Genomic DNA, 13,440 nt, shown 5'->3' on the forward strand with positions numbered 1-13,440 from the left:
GTCACTGCTGAGCAGAATGCTGCAGAGCGGGAGGTCGGAGCGGGCAGCCCTGACGGTCGGTGGCGACGTGATAGAAACTCAGCACCTCCTGCCTTTGTTGTCCCCCCTCCGTCCCAGCACAGCGCTCTGGGTGAGGGGCCGTTCTGTGCAGAGAGTGGGTGGAGGAGGAAAGCCATGCATTTCCGTGCCTGCTGAACACCCCGGAGGATGAGAGGGGCACCACACTGATTAGACCAGAGCACTCATCTCAGCGAGGGTCCTCACGCCCATCTGTGGGCAGCTCTTCATGTCACTGCCGCCCAGGGAGGGGGCCAGCTTCTCCGGACCAGTCACTCGTGGTCCCTCAGGGTCCTCCTGTCCATTTCAGCCAGAAGGCCAAGGAGCAATGTCTCCTTTGACAGGAGCCTAGAAACCTCCTCAGACTCACCCCTCCCCTTTTTATATCTGGTACTGAAAGGAAAAACAAGCTGTTTCAGTAAACATCAGCCTGAATGTAGGGTCTCTTTAGATGTGCGTCTCTTCATTTTCTCCCCTAAAACATTTTCTCCGTCTTTGAAGGTGATGGATATGAAGAATGGAAACCCCAGAGCTATAAATAAACTGATCGGGTTGGTCCGAAAAGCGACTCTCAGCCGAGCAGACCCGACAGTGATCAAGGAGATACTAGAGAAGAAGCTGTCGCCGTGAGATGTTCTGGGTCCCCCTGCCTGAGGGAGGACAGTGCAGCCCGCCGTGCCGCAGCACCGGAGCTGTGGGACCTGACGTCCCGGCGTCTCAGTGCCCGCGCCACCCCGACCCTGCGCCCTGGGGTGCCCCCTCCACAAGACCAGCATCCCTGTGTGCGTCATGACCTCCAAGCGGCTCCATCACAGCTGCGGCAGAGGTTAAGCAATAGCACTTTCTAGCGCTTAATAATTCTGAACTAAACGAAACATACTGTTTCAAATACTGTTACCTTTCTTAGAAAACTTCATTCTGCAGTTCCTTCAACAACTATTTCTGGGCCCATCCTAAGGGCCAGCTTCGTTCTAGGTGCTGGGGACGAGCAGTGATCAAGACACCAGAATCTGGATGCAGTGTTTCAGACCTAAAACTAGGTTAATGAAGAGGCAGACAGAGCAAAATAAGTTCATTGATGTAGCGGAAACACACGTGTGTTTCGGGAGGTTGCGGAGGGCAGGGCAGGAGGACGTTAGTCATATATTAGGTATTAGTGCTATTCCCCCAACCATTGAGGGCAAGTGATGCCGCTCGTTCAACCCCCTAGGAGTCCCAGGAGGCAGAGGTCTGAGAATAAATCACATTGTTTTTCTTTTTTTGTAAAATAGACAACAGAAATTTTGAAATAAATTTAATGAATAAAATATATACTGAAATATCACATAAAAAATTAACTTACACTTCAAAGATTGTGCAGTTGACAATTCCACCCCCCCCCCAGGCCAAAAAAAGATAAAGATAAGCTGTAACATTAGTTTTGCCTGGAAAGAATAAGATTATAAACTAGAGAATCAAAATCTTGACCTTTAACAGTAATTGTGATACGGCTGACAGTATGTCCACGAAAGCTGGGTCGCCTTCACCCTGTTCTCATGACAATAATACTATTTCTCTCAATCGCTCTGGGGCGCCCCTTTCTTTGTTCACTGTATGCCTTTGTTACCACTGACTCACAATGCTGAAAGACCCATTTTACAAATGCTGTTTTTTAAAAGCACATTTCAGACTGTGACCTAAATAAGAACACCACTTTCGGAGGCCCTGATCTTACACGGGATTCTTCCGCCTACCAAGAGGAAGACACACATTTCCATCATGAGCAGTGCTCCCGTGCAGCTGGGGAACGGGGGGAAGTTGACCTGCCCCATCACCAGGTTAGCAATTAACGATTACAGACAATTGGGCAGGACTTCCCCCACTGGGAGTAACGAGAGGGGTGTCCCGCTTACCCAGCCGAAAAAGCAGGGACAGAAGGGAGGCCAGGGGTGCGGTCCATTTCAGACAAGCATGAAGGTTTAAAAAAACAACTTTTTTAAAAAAATTACTGATTTAGAATTATGAGAATAGGTTCCATCACCCAGGAAGCCATGTGCCCCTCCCACGTGCTGTCACAATACTGAAAACTACTGAGCCCAAAGGTGAAATATTTTCATTAAGCCTCATTTCGAGAGAGAAAGGCAGAGTCAGTTCTCGCTCCTCACAAGTGCCTATGAATTACAGACGGGCAATGGTGGTCTGAGATTGGAATCAAGGAATGCTTGTTTTGTAAGAATAAGGTTTAGTTTTGTTTTACAAACTCCATTTTCACCAAAGGTCTAGGTTCTTAGTCATCAAAGTTTACAGAAAGCACTTCCCAGACCACTTTAAATCAAAGGCTTGAATGGAGTAGGGGCAGCCAGAGGAAGATGGTTTATCAAAGCTATTAGGTCAAGTGCAAACTGTATTATCGACTGACCATTTCCAGAGAAACGTGCCAATATTAAATCAGTTGATCTTTATCACACTTACTGTCCAGCTCTGACAACTGCCTGTGGTCCTGAATGCCCACTTCTCAGATCCTCAAAATCAGACTGTTATGTCATTATAACTGCTAATAAATATATATATATATCAAACTACAGCTCAGATATCTTAACTTGGAACCTGACTAGACATTCGAAAGATATGTTTACATAACACCCTAAGAAATTCACAAAGTATGGCTGTGCTCATAAATGGGCCTCAGTGAAATACAATTTTAAATACTTTTTTGCATGAGTATGACTTTGGTTTGCTCTTCAGGGGCAAATCTCATTAAAATGTATGAGTTGGCGCCATAGGTGAAGCCACTGCCATCTGTCATTGCAATCCACACACCTGTAAGCTGGGAGGGGAAAGTTCTGGAGAACTGGCTCTCCCCTAGGTCAGCCTGAGCCAGCTCTGCCTGGTCGGGTCCAAACCATGTGTCCTGTTGCTTGAGGAGGTTGGCTGGTTGGGTCTGGTGGGAGGCTAGGAATGCCAGCCTCAGCACTCAGCATGCTCCCTGGCACCGAGTAAGTATTTAGTAAAAGTTCATTAAATTTATAAAATGAAATTAATGGACAGCCTTTGGTGGGGCCCCTCTGTATGAGTGGCTTGTATTGCCAAATTAGCAGGCTTTTAAACTCTGGAAATCTGGGTCTAGGAAGGAGCTTCTTGACTGGCCAGGCTTATGCATTAAGGAGAACTTCTATTCCTATCTCTCAAGGTACAAGTAGCCCAGGAAAAAGAACTTAGACCATTATTTATGCCGAGTTAAGGATGTTTTAGCTAAGCTCTACCACCACCACAATAATTTTTGTAATTATTGACAATCTGGAAGAAGGCTATGAAATTTTTGCAAATACATACCCTCCTAGAGCTTTGAGTTATTTAGTTGGTTAATTCAATATATAGCTTATGGCTATGACCTACAATTTATGTTGTATTTTTCATTTCTATTGAATTTAGTTGCATCATTTCAAGGATTCTACATAGTGACTGGGGGAAAAACAGTATCTGAAAGGCCATGCTATTTACCCATTATCAAAGGCAGCGTGGAAATGGCTGCCATGCTTCAGATTGTAGACAAATGCACATGGATTATTGGTGAAGAGCGCTGACCCTCGGTTATGAGACGGAAAGCAGCTGGTTGAAATCTTCTCTTATTGCCTCCCTTAGTCCAACAACTTAGCAAAAACCATGTAAGTAAGATCGTTGATACCAAATTCTGTCTTTTAAAGTGTTTCCAGGGCAAAATAGGGCATTGTTACAGGTGGGTCTTATGTAGACTTGTCCCAATGAAAAGTCAGCTGACCCACTAAGAAACAGACTTCTGCAGCCTCAGCTCCATAGAATTTCTAATCTGGCCTAAGAACTTCCATCCCCCTTGTCAGGTTCTGAAATGACAGGGTAAACCTAAGTTCCCCAAAAGATGCCTGAAATATGTATCACACTCATGCTGACAGAACCTACTGGCAGTCTTGTTACTTGTGTAGGTGACAGTGAGTTAGGTTCACTCACTTGTTGTAAAACAGGAACAACATTCACAAGGACCCCACGGGATAGGAAGGGTCTTCATCCATTTAGGATTCTAAGTACAGAGGCCAAAGAACTGAAGGCTTCCCCCCACTTTCTCCCTGTCCTTTTCCTTATAGAACCTCACCAAAGATTTTCCACTAAAGCCCAATAAAAGCAATTCTTCATGTCCCAGAGCTCTTTCTTTAAAAAAAAGTTTATATGATGATCATTCAAAAAAAAAAAAAAGTCAAGTCCATTTTCTTAAAATAGTTTTCTCAGATATGATTTAAGAATGGAGTATAAATGGGCTTGACAGGGTTCTGTTTTAAGCTGTTATTTAATGGAGAATTAGTGTTGTGTGATCTATAGATTGATGGTTGAAGCACGAAGGGGTCTGAGAATATCTCCTTAATGACTTAGCTACCAGAAGACCGCTACTTCCAGGAAGAGCTAATACTGCAAAGCTGGCTGAGATTCGCAGCGAGCCACGAATGACACTGGCCTGGACCAATGACGTGCAGTAATAGCTGTCCCACAATAAGCTGTTTCATAAAAATAGCAAGCATGACAGCCATTTCAGTAAACACAGGGCTGGTAATTAGCAATTAAATTGAACTGCCCTTAAATGAGAACTGGAGCATATGCTGCAGACATTTAACGTCACACCAAGGACATGTCCCACCCCTGCTTGGGCGGCACGTCCCTCATGAAAGTAACCGAGACACAATGATCTAGATTCAGCAGGGCAGCGCTACTGCAACCCCAAACCTCTAAACAGATTTGGAAATCAACCCACACGACCACTGCAACCAAGCTGATTCAAAGACATCAAAAACAACTTTCAACCCTGAACACCAGTAGCGCCCCAAATTGAACAGGCAACCCAAATACTCGTGTATCCTGTTTCTAGATTCTATTCCTAAGAGGATGCTCTGCTGACAACACGCTGGCCCCATGCTGTCTTAATGGACTGAAAACCAACTATATCAGACCTAAATGAAAGCCATCTGCTGAGGAAACAGTGCTGCTGAAAACCCGTAAAAGAACTGAATGCATCCTCCCTACAGGTGACAGACATGGATTCCAACCCCAGCACATCAAAGTATCCTCCACAATAACACGTAGGAAATGGGGACAATTTCACAATTCTCTAAATACCAGGAAAAGGAAGTATCAATTGATAAAGAAAAATCCCACCTCTAATTGGTTACTCTAGCATCCCCATTTCATGGTTGAGAAATTATAATTTACCCCCATGAAACTGTATTTTAGGCTAAACTCAAATTTCTTTGTTTAAAAATTTAAGAACATTTCCTTGGCCATTTCCAAAAATCAGTTTTAAACACCCCACTGCTCTCATACACACTGAACCACAAAATTCACTCCGTCTGGAACTTGCCCTCCATCCCTGACTTATGACTTGAGGTCAATGTCGTGATATCCCAGGAATCCCTGACTGCCCAGGACCATCGGCTGGGCACAGTGATGCCGCCCTCGGGCAGGTCTGCGTCCACTGTGTCTCCCACAAGTAGCACCGTGTTTGACGTGGGAGCCCATCCACATGGAAAAGTGTTCACACTCTTGGGCCACATTTTAAAGCATGCCAAGTAGCTTTAAATTTTTCCCCAAAACTCATTACAAAAAAGATATTTCTAAGGACTTCCCCTACTACTTTATGACTGGAATATTCTACTTCATGACCAGGATTTTTCCCCCACCCAGGAGTTCCCATCGTCACCCAGCTGATGTACAGTATCTTCGTATCTACCTAGATCCTCCAAACCCCTCAGGAGTTGCTCTTTTCCTGTTTATAGCCTCAGAGTTCTGTTGTTTTTCCTCTGACACGTCCACACCATTCCCTGAGCCATCCTTACCTAGCCAACCGGGCTGTTTTACTCAACTGCATGGGCTTTCCAGTTCTCTATAATGTATTTCCAGTTCAATTTTCTGACTTCATTTTAAAAAACCCTGGACACAGTACTCGGGAGGAGGGCTGCAGTGGTTTCACACACAAGAACCAGTTTCCGACTCCAAACAGAGAGGGTTACCAGCGTCAGTTTGCCACCAGCACCCCCATGGGAGGTGATATTCCTGCTTTTCACCCCACACGGTGCTCATTGTCCTCCTTTAGAAAGGAGTTTCCTTCTGAAAAACGAGAGTGGCCTACTGAAAAACCACTGTGAGGGACAAATCAGTCTCTTTCCCAAAGGGCACCTTCCACAAAGGGGACGAAGGTGTCCTCTAATAAAGCTACATGGACTCAAGAAAAATCGACACCATCACCAGATAACGGAGAGAAGTGCAAATCAAACCTGAAAGCTAAAGAATACAGTTGCCAGGTGTGAGTTTAGCTTTTACATACCTGGTAATAAGCCCAAACTGGAAGACAAATACTTGTGCAAAACAAAAGATAACTTACAGCTTAAGTTCCATCTTTCTGCTCCTCTTTCACTCCCTTAAGCCACCTTCTCTTCCAGTGGAGACCTGTGGGTTGTGCAAATACCAGCTGGCGCCAGGAAGCCAAGAGCAGGCTCGTTTGCTGGGCCGCAGAGGTCCTGGCTGCTGTACCACAGCTGGGCAAAGCATTTTTCAAAACATATAAATTGAAGTCAGAAATACATAATGAGTTGGTATCTTTGGTTTTTTCTCAGACTCAGAAACACTGTGAAGCTGGCTCCTAAGGGGCTCCCAGGCCAGGCCAGACCTCCTGGGGTCGTCATTCTACTGGAGACGACCACTGGAGACGTCATTCCACTGGACTAGCTTTTCTCTCACGACAAAGCTGCTTTGAGATCCCTGAACCACAAAAGGGCGGCTTCTGCTCTGCAGGGTCTCATGTGATTCTTTACTCCACTACTAGGGGCCTGATTAAAACCAAAACAATGCTCCTGAGACACAGCACCACACCTGTGGCTGCCCCCCACCCTGGGGGGCTCAGCAGTGATAGAGACAGAGAGAGAGACAGAGAGACAGAGAGAGAGAGAGAGAAACATGCACACTGGGGCTTCCACTTTCCCTCCAAACGGTGAGGCACATGCTCTCTATGTGCTTCTTACCTGCCCAGAATAGAGGGGAGTAGAATTGAATATTCATAATTATCAGCCGTTTAGGGCCTCGGTTTTAGCCCACAATGATTTTGTATTTCCCCCTCGTGGTGGTGGTGTAAGGAGACTGGCTCTATGTATAATGATGCCCTTTGGAGCAGGCTGACAAGCAGCAGAAAGGCACTAATACCTCACACTGGGGCCTCCTAATGAACCCCATTACTTGGAAGGCGGCACTTCTGTGTAGACTGAGTCACCGGCAGGCACTTGGCTTTCCTGGTCTCCCTGTGATCTGTCTGCATGTACATCCCACTTCCCAGAGTGGCCGTACGGTACCTGGTTCTCTACAAAGTGCAACATACTAGAAAAAGCAAACACAATTTAAGGGAACCATCAACGTTTTTACATGTTGCATTTAGTTTATCCTTTATCTCCACTCCATACACCTCCCCATGCCAAAAAAACACACAACAACCCCACTATGAAATTGCATCACCAATTAATCAGTTTTTCATAAAACACTTTAAAAAACGATGATTGTCTTCCTCTATAGGTACATGATACCACGCTTTCTTCATCTGATCAAACTCCTGAAAACCAAAGTAACAGTTTGCATAGGTACATTTCACTTTGTGCAAATCTTACCAAGCTAAGGCTATGTTCAGTGTTTAGGTAGCAATACACTGGATAAAAGAAATCTCTCCAGCAACAGGAAACTGTCTCTGCGTTTCAAGCTCCCTCCGCCAACATCTGACGACCAGGCAGGTAGCTGAGACCAATGATATGCCTGCCCCAGAAGGCAGTTGGGCAGAACCTAAGTCTTGGAAGCAGAATGGAAAGGGCCACATGATATGTGCTTACGAGGTGGAGGCAAGGGGGCTCCATCTTTATCCTTCCCTTTTGTAACATGGAAGCAAAGATGCAGAAGGCAACAGGAGTAGGTGTGCATTCTTCACGTGCTGTGGAAGAGCCAGTCTTCGGACACGGGGCACTTCCAGAAATCATTGAGGCCCAGTATGCACTCGTTTGGTACGCTCTAAGCTGCAAGATGAGTGGACTCAGAGGGGAGGGAGAATAATAACAACCGAAAAATCTAAGGAGGAAAAACCGAGCAAAGAAAACCTGCCACAGGAGCAACCAGCTTATGAGACTTACATTCTATACAAAGTAGGGTGGAAAGACCTGGCTAGAGAGAGGAGGTGTACAGAAAATCCCCCTCCCCACAAATCAAGTATTGTCAGGAAATATCAAAGTAGAAATTTTTGTAAGCAGCTTTGCATTTAACATTCAGTCAAGACACTAAAACCTTAAAAAACAAGAACCTCTATTTAAAAAAAAAAAGAAAAAGAAAAAGCTGAAGCTAACAATAGGAGTCTTCAAAGTCACCCAGGATCTTGTAGCACAGAATGGAGTGTTCCTGGGCCAAGGCGGCCAGTTCCTTGAGGAACTCGGGGAAGAGGGCGGCAGCCAGCATGGTGTTCCTCACCGGCAGGGGCAGGCTCGGGGGCACCCCGGCCACCTTGGCTCTGTTCGTCAGGAAGGGCTGAAGCACTCTGGGGGGGCCGTCCAAAAGGTTCTTGCCAGTTCCTGTCCTGGAAGCATCCTGAATGGGATCTGAAACCAGAAAGGGACGGTCATGGCGGTCTCTGCTGCCCTGCGCGTCCGCCCTCTTCAGTCAAGTGCTGGGGCAGATGGAGTGTCAGTCGTGGGTTCAGGTCGTCTGACTGACTGAAGTCTGAAGACCCAGCCCTTGAGCAGGCACCTCCGTCCTCTCCGTGGCACACACACACATCTGCCCAGCAGATAACCTCCAGCACAGGGCATGTGATAGACTTTTGTCCCAAAACCTGGAAAAGGAACTTCGTGCAGAAATTGTGATAAGAATTTAGGTTTATCAAGAAAACCTCCATGCCCCAGGCATGACAAGGGGAAAACAATGAAAAAGGCATCTCCTGCCACTGCATCAAACAAGTGAAGACTTGGCTCCCCACGATGCTTGCTTAGGGACATCCAGAGGCTCCACCTGCTCTCCCAATGTCCTCGTGTCGGGTGACAGTCCCACCTTTGCCAGCTAAGCCTTGATCACAGAGTGTAGCTGCAGGAGGCAGACTGGGTTACACAAGCCACTCCACGCTCCCTGCAGCTCAGACTCTGGCCCCTGGGGCTCCCTGGTGACCCCCGCCTTCTAGCTGGGACCTCCAGCCTCCGGTGGAGCATAGAACAGAAGAAGCATTTTAAAGGTTGAAAATAATGGAGAGGAAGTTGAGTGCTGGGAAGACCCCCTGGGCGCCGCCCATAACCGTGGGCATCCAGTGCCAGCCTCCATTTAACGAGTGTTTCCAGGGTTTCAATGTCAGTGTCAGTAACCTAGGTCTAATATGGTATGAGCCCAAACTTGAACATATTCAAGTGATTTGCATTTTCATATCAAAGCAGTTTTACTAATTAAAATGGTTCAACGTTCCCAACTATTTAATTCCTGAATATCTGAACATCTGCAGCCTTCATATATTTATAGGAATTATTTATGCCATCTTCTGCCCCCTACTCTAACAGTCTCATTACTCTTTACAAAGCATTATTTTCAAGCTCTTCATTACTTTGGCCACTCTTCAGGATTCAATCCCATTTCTCAACACTCTTCTCAGAGTGTCGCTTAACTGTAATGCTAAAAATTCTTGACATTTATAGTACTTTCCACAACTCTCCACTATAGTCTTTAGTGTTAAAAAAAAAAAATCCTCCTCTTTACTGCTTTAAATATCCCCTCAGATTAAAGCTTATCACAGTATGTGCCATAAAGAACTAGAGAAGTGGTTGAGAATCTGTCTGCTACCTTTCAGCAGAAACCCACACGTCCTGACAAGAGAGTGAGGGCAAGTTGCTATCACAGAAGTACACCGCCAACCTTAGCACCCCCTTAAGGAGGTCACCCCTTAGCACCCCCACCCTAGCACTCCAGCACTGCAACTCTCCAAAGCACCTGGAGAAGGTCACGAAGGAAGTTGGCCTGGATGCCAGTGGGGAATGGGACACTCGTGGGCACTAATTCCAGACCAAGACTGGCACTGTTTATGTTGCTTCCCTCACCTGGAATTCCCTTCCCTGACATTTCTGCTCCCCCAAATCTTCCTACCGTTAAGAGACACCAGTACAGTGGTTAGGAGCACAGACTATGCCACTGACTGGCTAACATCAGGCGAGTTGCTTGATGTACGTCTCTGTAGTTGAAGGTCATCTGCCAAAAGCTCATCAAGTCATTGTAAGGATGAAACAAGTCCACAGGTCGAACGCACAGTGTCAGCCATCAATTCAGTTGGCAGGACTTCACAAAGCACTTTGTTTCCTGCCTCTACAAGTAAATTCTCTGTTCTATGCTCCCACCCCATTTTATTTACCAGCTAGTGCCTACGTTGCTCTTTAGCCTGCGTTGCTGTTGGTGTTTTTTCTCCTCTACCAGACTTTGAGATTCCTGAGAGCTGAGCCCCTACAGGATGCGTCCTTCCCAGCCCCCAACACACTTCCTTATTCCTCGTAGAAGCTGATACACATTTGCTGAATGAATGAGGGAAGGAACTGACAGACATTAGGTCTTCCCCATACCTCAGCTCCCTGGAGCTGATCTGTATTCCTCATTACCATCTTTCTCCTTCAAATTCACTCCTCTTTTCCCCACAAAAAAAGCTTTTTGTGGTTCATTTATCTAGCTTGATCCATGAATTTAAAAAGTGCCATCACTGAGGCTCATTTACCCAGCTTGAATCCAAGACTCAAAGTTATCTTCAGAAACAAAGGCAGGAGAGTGCCCAGCGAGGGAGATGAGGACTAGCAGGGAAATCCTTATAGGGATTCCGTCCTATAAGCATGGATGGGATGGGCGTTTCAGTGTCACAAAGCCCATCAAACTCTCGATTCAAAAACAAAGGGAACTGGTTAGGTCCCTACCTGGCAACTAGCTTATAATGGCTCGGTTTCCTTTTCTGCCAAATGGGACTAATACCTACTTGACCTTCCTTCCAGAGGTAGAAATCAATGAAAGGACTCTGAATATAAGTACAGACAAGTAAATACAACCTCTGTGATTTGGAAAGTATTTGAGGGGAAAATGAAAAGCCTGGCAAGTGGCTGAGCCTCAGAGACAACAGGACGATGTGACAGCTGGCACAGGAAGTCCACCAGCCCTGGAGCAGCAGTCATACAGACTCTTACTTCCATTTGAAGCATTGGTGAGGAGGCCCTTTTTTTCCCAGGGCTGCCAGGAGGCCAAGGGATTGCAGGGCCTCCAATGATGGAGCAGCTCTGGCTGCAGGCGCTCGGGTTACACCCTCATACAGGGCTCAACAAGCAGGCACAAGCAGAAAGCAGGGAGGAAGGGAAGTGCAAATCAATGACAGAGTCAAGAGTGGTTTTCTGAAATGTTGCCCCGGGTCTGAAAAGCTGCAACAGAGCAAGACTAATATTGGAAAGATTTCAGACATTAAGGAGAGAAATCCGTTACGCGCTAATCTCCCTGTCAGTGGTGTTAGACAAAGTGCATGGTACACACACACTGGAAACCCCGATATTCGGCCTTTTACCAGGCTTCTTAATTATAAATTGTTCTGTGTCCCAGATTCAACTCATTTATAGGCAATCACATCATACTCAATGCTTCAGAAGCCAGCTCTGTGCAAAGGGACAGGAACCTTTCTCATTCTATGAGTTTAGAGCTCTTTTAAGTTAAGGGGAGGGTGTCACTCTGCTAATCTGAAAGAAGTTATGAAGTTAATGTAAAAACGTCCATGAAAGGAAAATCTTATATCCCAAGAGAAGCTTCCTACAAATCAAAGTCCCTTGAATGTCACAGGCCTTAAAAAGCATCAGCCACAGCTGACTATAATCTGACAACCTTATGTGGTGGGAATGAGCTTCCCGGGGCACGTATCTGGCAGCCATGGTCACAGACGGTCTGCAGGCAGAACGAAGGACAAAGTGTGAGTGACCCCACCACTCTGCGCCCCACCAGCCCTGCTGTGATCCTGCCTGACTGACAATGACCAACAGGGCCAACCTGCTGGATGATGGGAAACACAGACTCCACCATCCCCATTACCCCAGCCAGCAGCCAGCATTATATGTGAGGCCATCCCATTCAGAAGCCACCTGCTGATAGCAACACACGAGCCAGTGCAGCCCCAATCAGCTGAACTTAGCCCAGATCAGAACAGCGGTAACCACATGGACTCCTGAGCACTCATAAGTGGCTTTGTTTTAAGCCAGTGTTTTTGCAGTGGTTCGTTACACACTGAAGCTAACTGACACACCTTCTCTTGCAGGGTGAGTGACAGCAACACACTCCCTGTTCAGGAGAAACACAGCTAACCGGCCGACTGTCCAAGTGGCTAGCAGAGGCCAGGTGGGGGTTCCCACAAAGATGCAGGGGCTCCTTTGGTTCCATCCACGGCTTTACCTGCTCTCCTCCAGGGCCAAAGCTTGAAGCTCCTCCCCACCCCATCTGACCAGTGGCACAAGGCCCACCTTCCTTGCAGAATCTGCCTTGCAAGTACCTTAAGAGTCCTTCACAACAAGAGTTCTACAGCCAGAAAGAACTTCAGAAATGGAAAACAAATCCTTCACTTAAAGTCAAGAAACCTGAGGCCCGGTGAGGCTAAGAGACCGAGATCAAGTAGCTACGCAGAGGCAAGGCCAAGCCTTCAGAGTTCCAGGATCTTTCCAGCTTCCTTTAAAGGTGTACACATTGCCCTGAGTTACATTCTGCCTGTCAGAGCGGGTTTCTGATCAAGAGAACTGAGAGCCCCACTCTCTCCACATGTCACCGGCCACAGAGAAGCCTGACTTACCCTGAGATAAGCAAACGCCAGTACAATCTGGGGCATTCCCTGCTTTGCACTCACCAAGGCCTAAGCCACAGCTCACAAGACAACAGGTCATCCGATCTGTCCAACATGAGCTTAAATGAGGCAAAGCAGCCATGCTCCGCAGGCCTGGCCGGCCGGCAGGACCTCCTTAGCTCTGCTGCTCAGCACCCACCCATCGCCCTTCCCCGCCAGGCCCCAGACTAACACCTCGAGAGCCTATGAAAAGTCACTCTCAGGAATCTTACGCTGAGTATAAACTTTACCTCTCCCAGTCAAAACAAATAGTTCTTACCTTCTAGAGCCCTAAAGCACATTTATTTGGGGCCTGAGAGTCTCTGAAAACATAATAAAGAGAACAACGGATGCCCTGCTCAGGGTAGGGCTGGCCAAAAAAAGCCTTAGGGTGTGTACAGAATGCCTCTTCCTGGCCCATATGTGCCAAGTTATTTATCCTAGGCTGGCAACAACCCACACAGCATTCCTTCCCTCAAGCACTCTCGGTTGGGAAAACAAATGCCCCA

At 46.7% G+C, this 13,440-nt stretch overlaps 2 protein-coding genes across 5 annotated transcripts in view; one reads left to right on the forward strand and one right to left on the reverse strand.

The window, feature by feature from the left end:
* The window catches only part of GATB (glutamyl-tRNA amidotransferase subunit B), an 80,925-nt gene extending 78,314 nt beyond the window's left edge, over positions 1 to 2,611 (forward strand). For both annotated transcript variants that reach the window (XM_019722812.3, XM_074338446.2), the window contains one exon: positions 559 to 2,611. In XM_019722812.3, coding sequence (XP_019578371.3) covers positions 559 to 687 — 129 coding nt within the window. In that variant the 3' untranslated portion in view covers positions 688 to 2,611. The remainder of the gene's footprint in view (positions 1 to 558) is intronic.
* Positions 1,335 to 13,440, reverse strand: part of FHIP1A (FHF complex subunit HOOK interacting protein 1A) — a 204,700-nt gene continuing 192,594 nt past the window's right edge. For all 3 annotated transcript variants that reach the window (XM_019722794.3, XM_074338440.2, XM_074338444.2), the window contains one exon: positions 1,335 to 8,675. In XM_019722794.3, the coding sequence (XP_019578353.3) occupies positions 8,422 to 8,675 (254 nt within the window). In that variant the 3' untranslated portion in view covers positions 1,335 to 8,421. The remainder of the gene's footprint in view (positions 8,676 to 13,440) is intronic.

Source organism: Rhinolophus sinicus, chromosome 15 (assembly GCF_057876585.1).
Source record: "Rhinolophus sinicus isolate RSI-liver-muscle chromosome 15, RSI-T2T, whole genome shotgun sequence".
Lineage (NCBI taxonomy): Eukaryota > Metazoa > Chordata > Mammalia > Chiroptera > Rhinolophidae > Rhinolophus > Rhinolophus sinicus.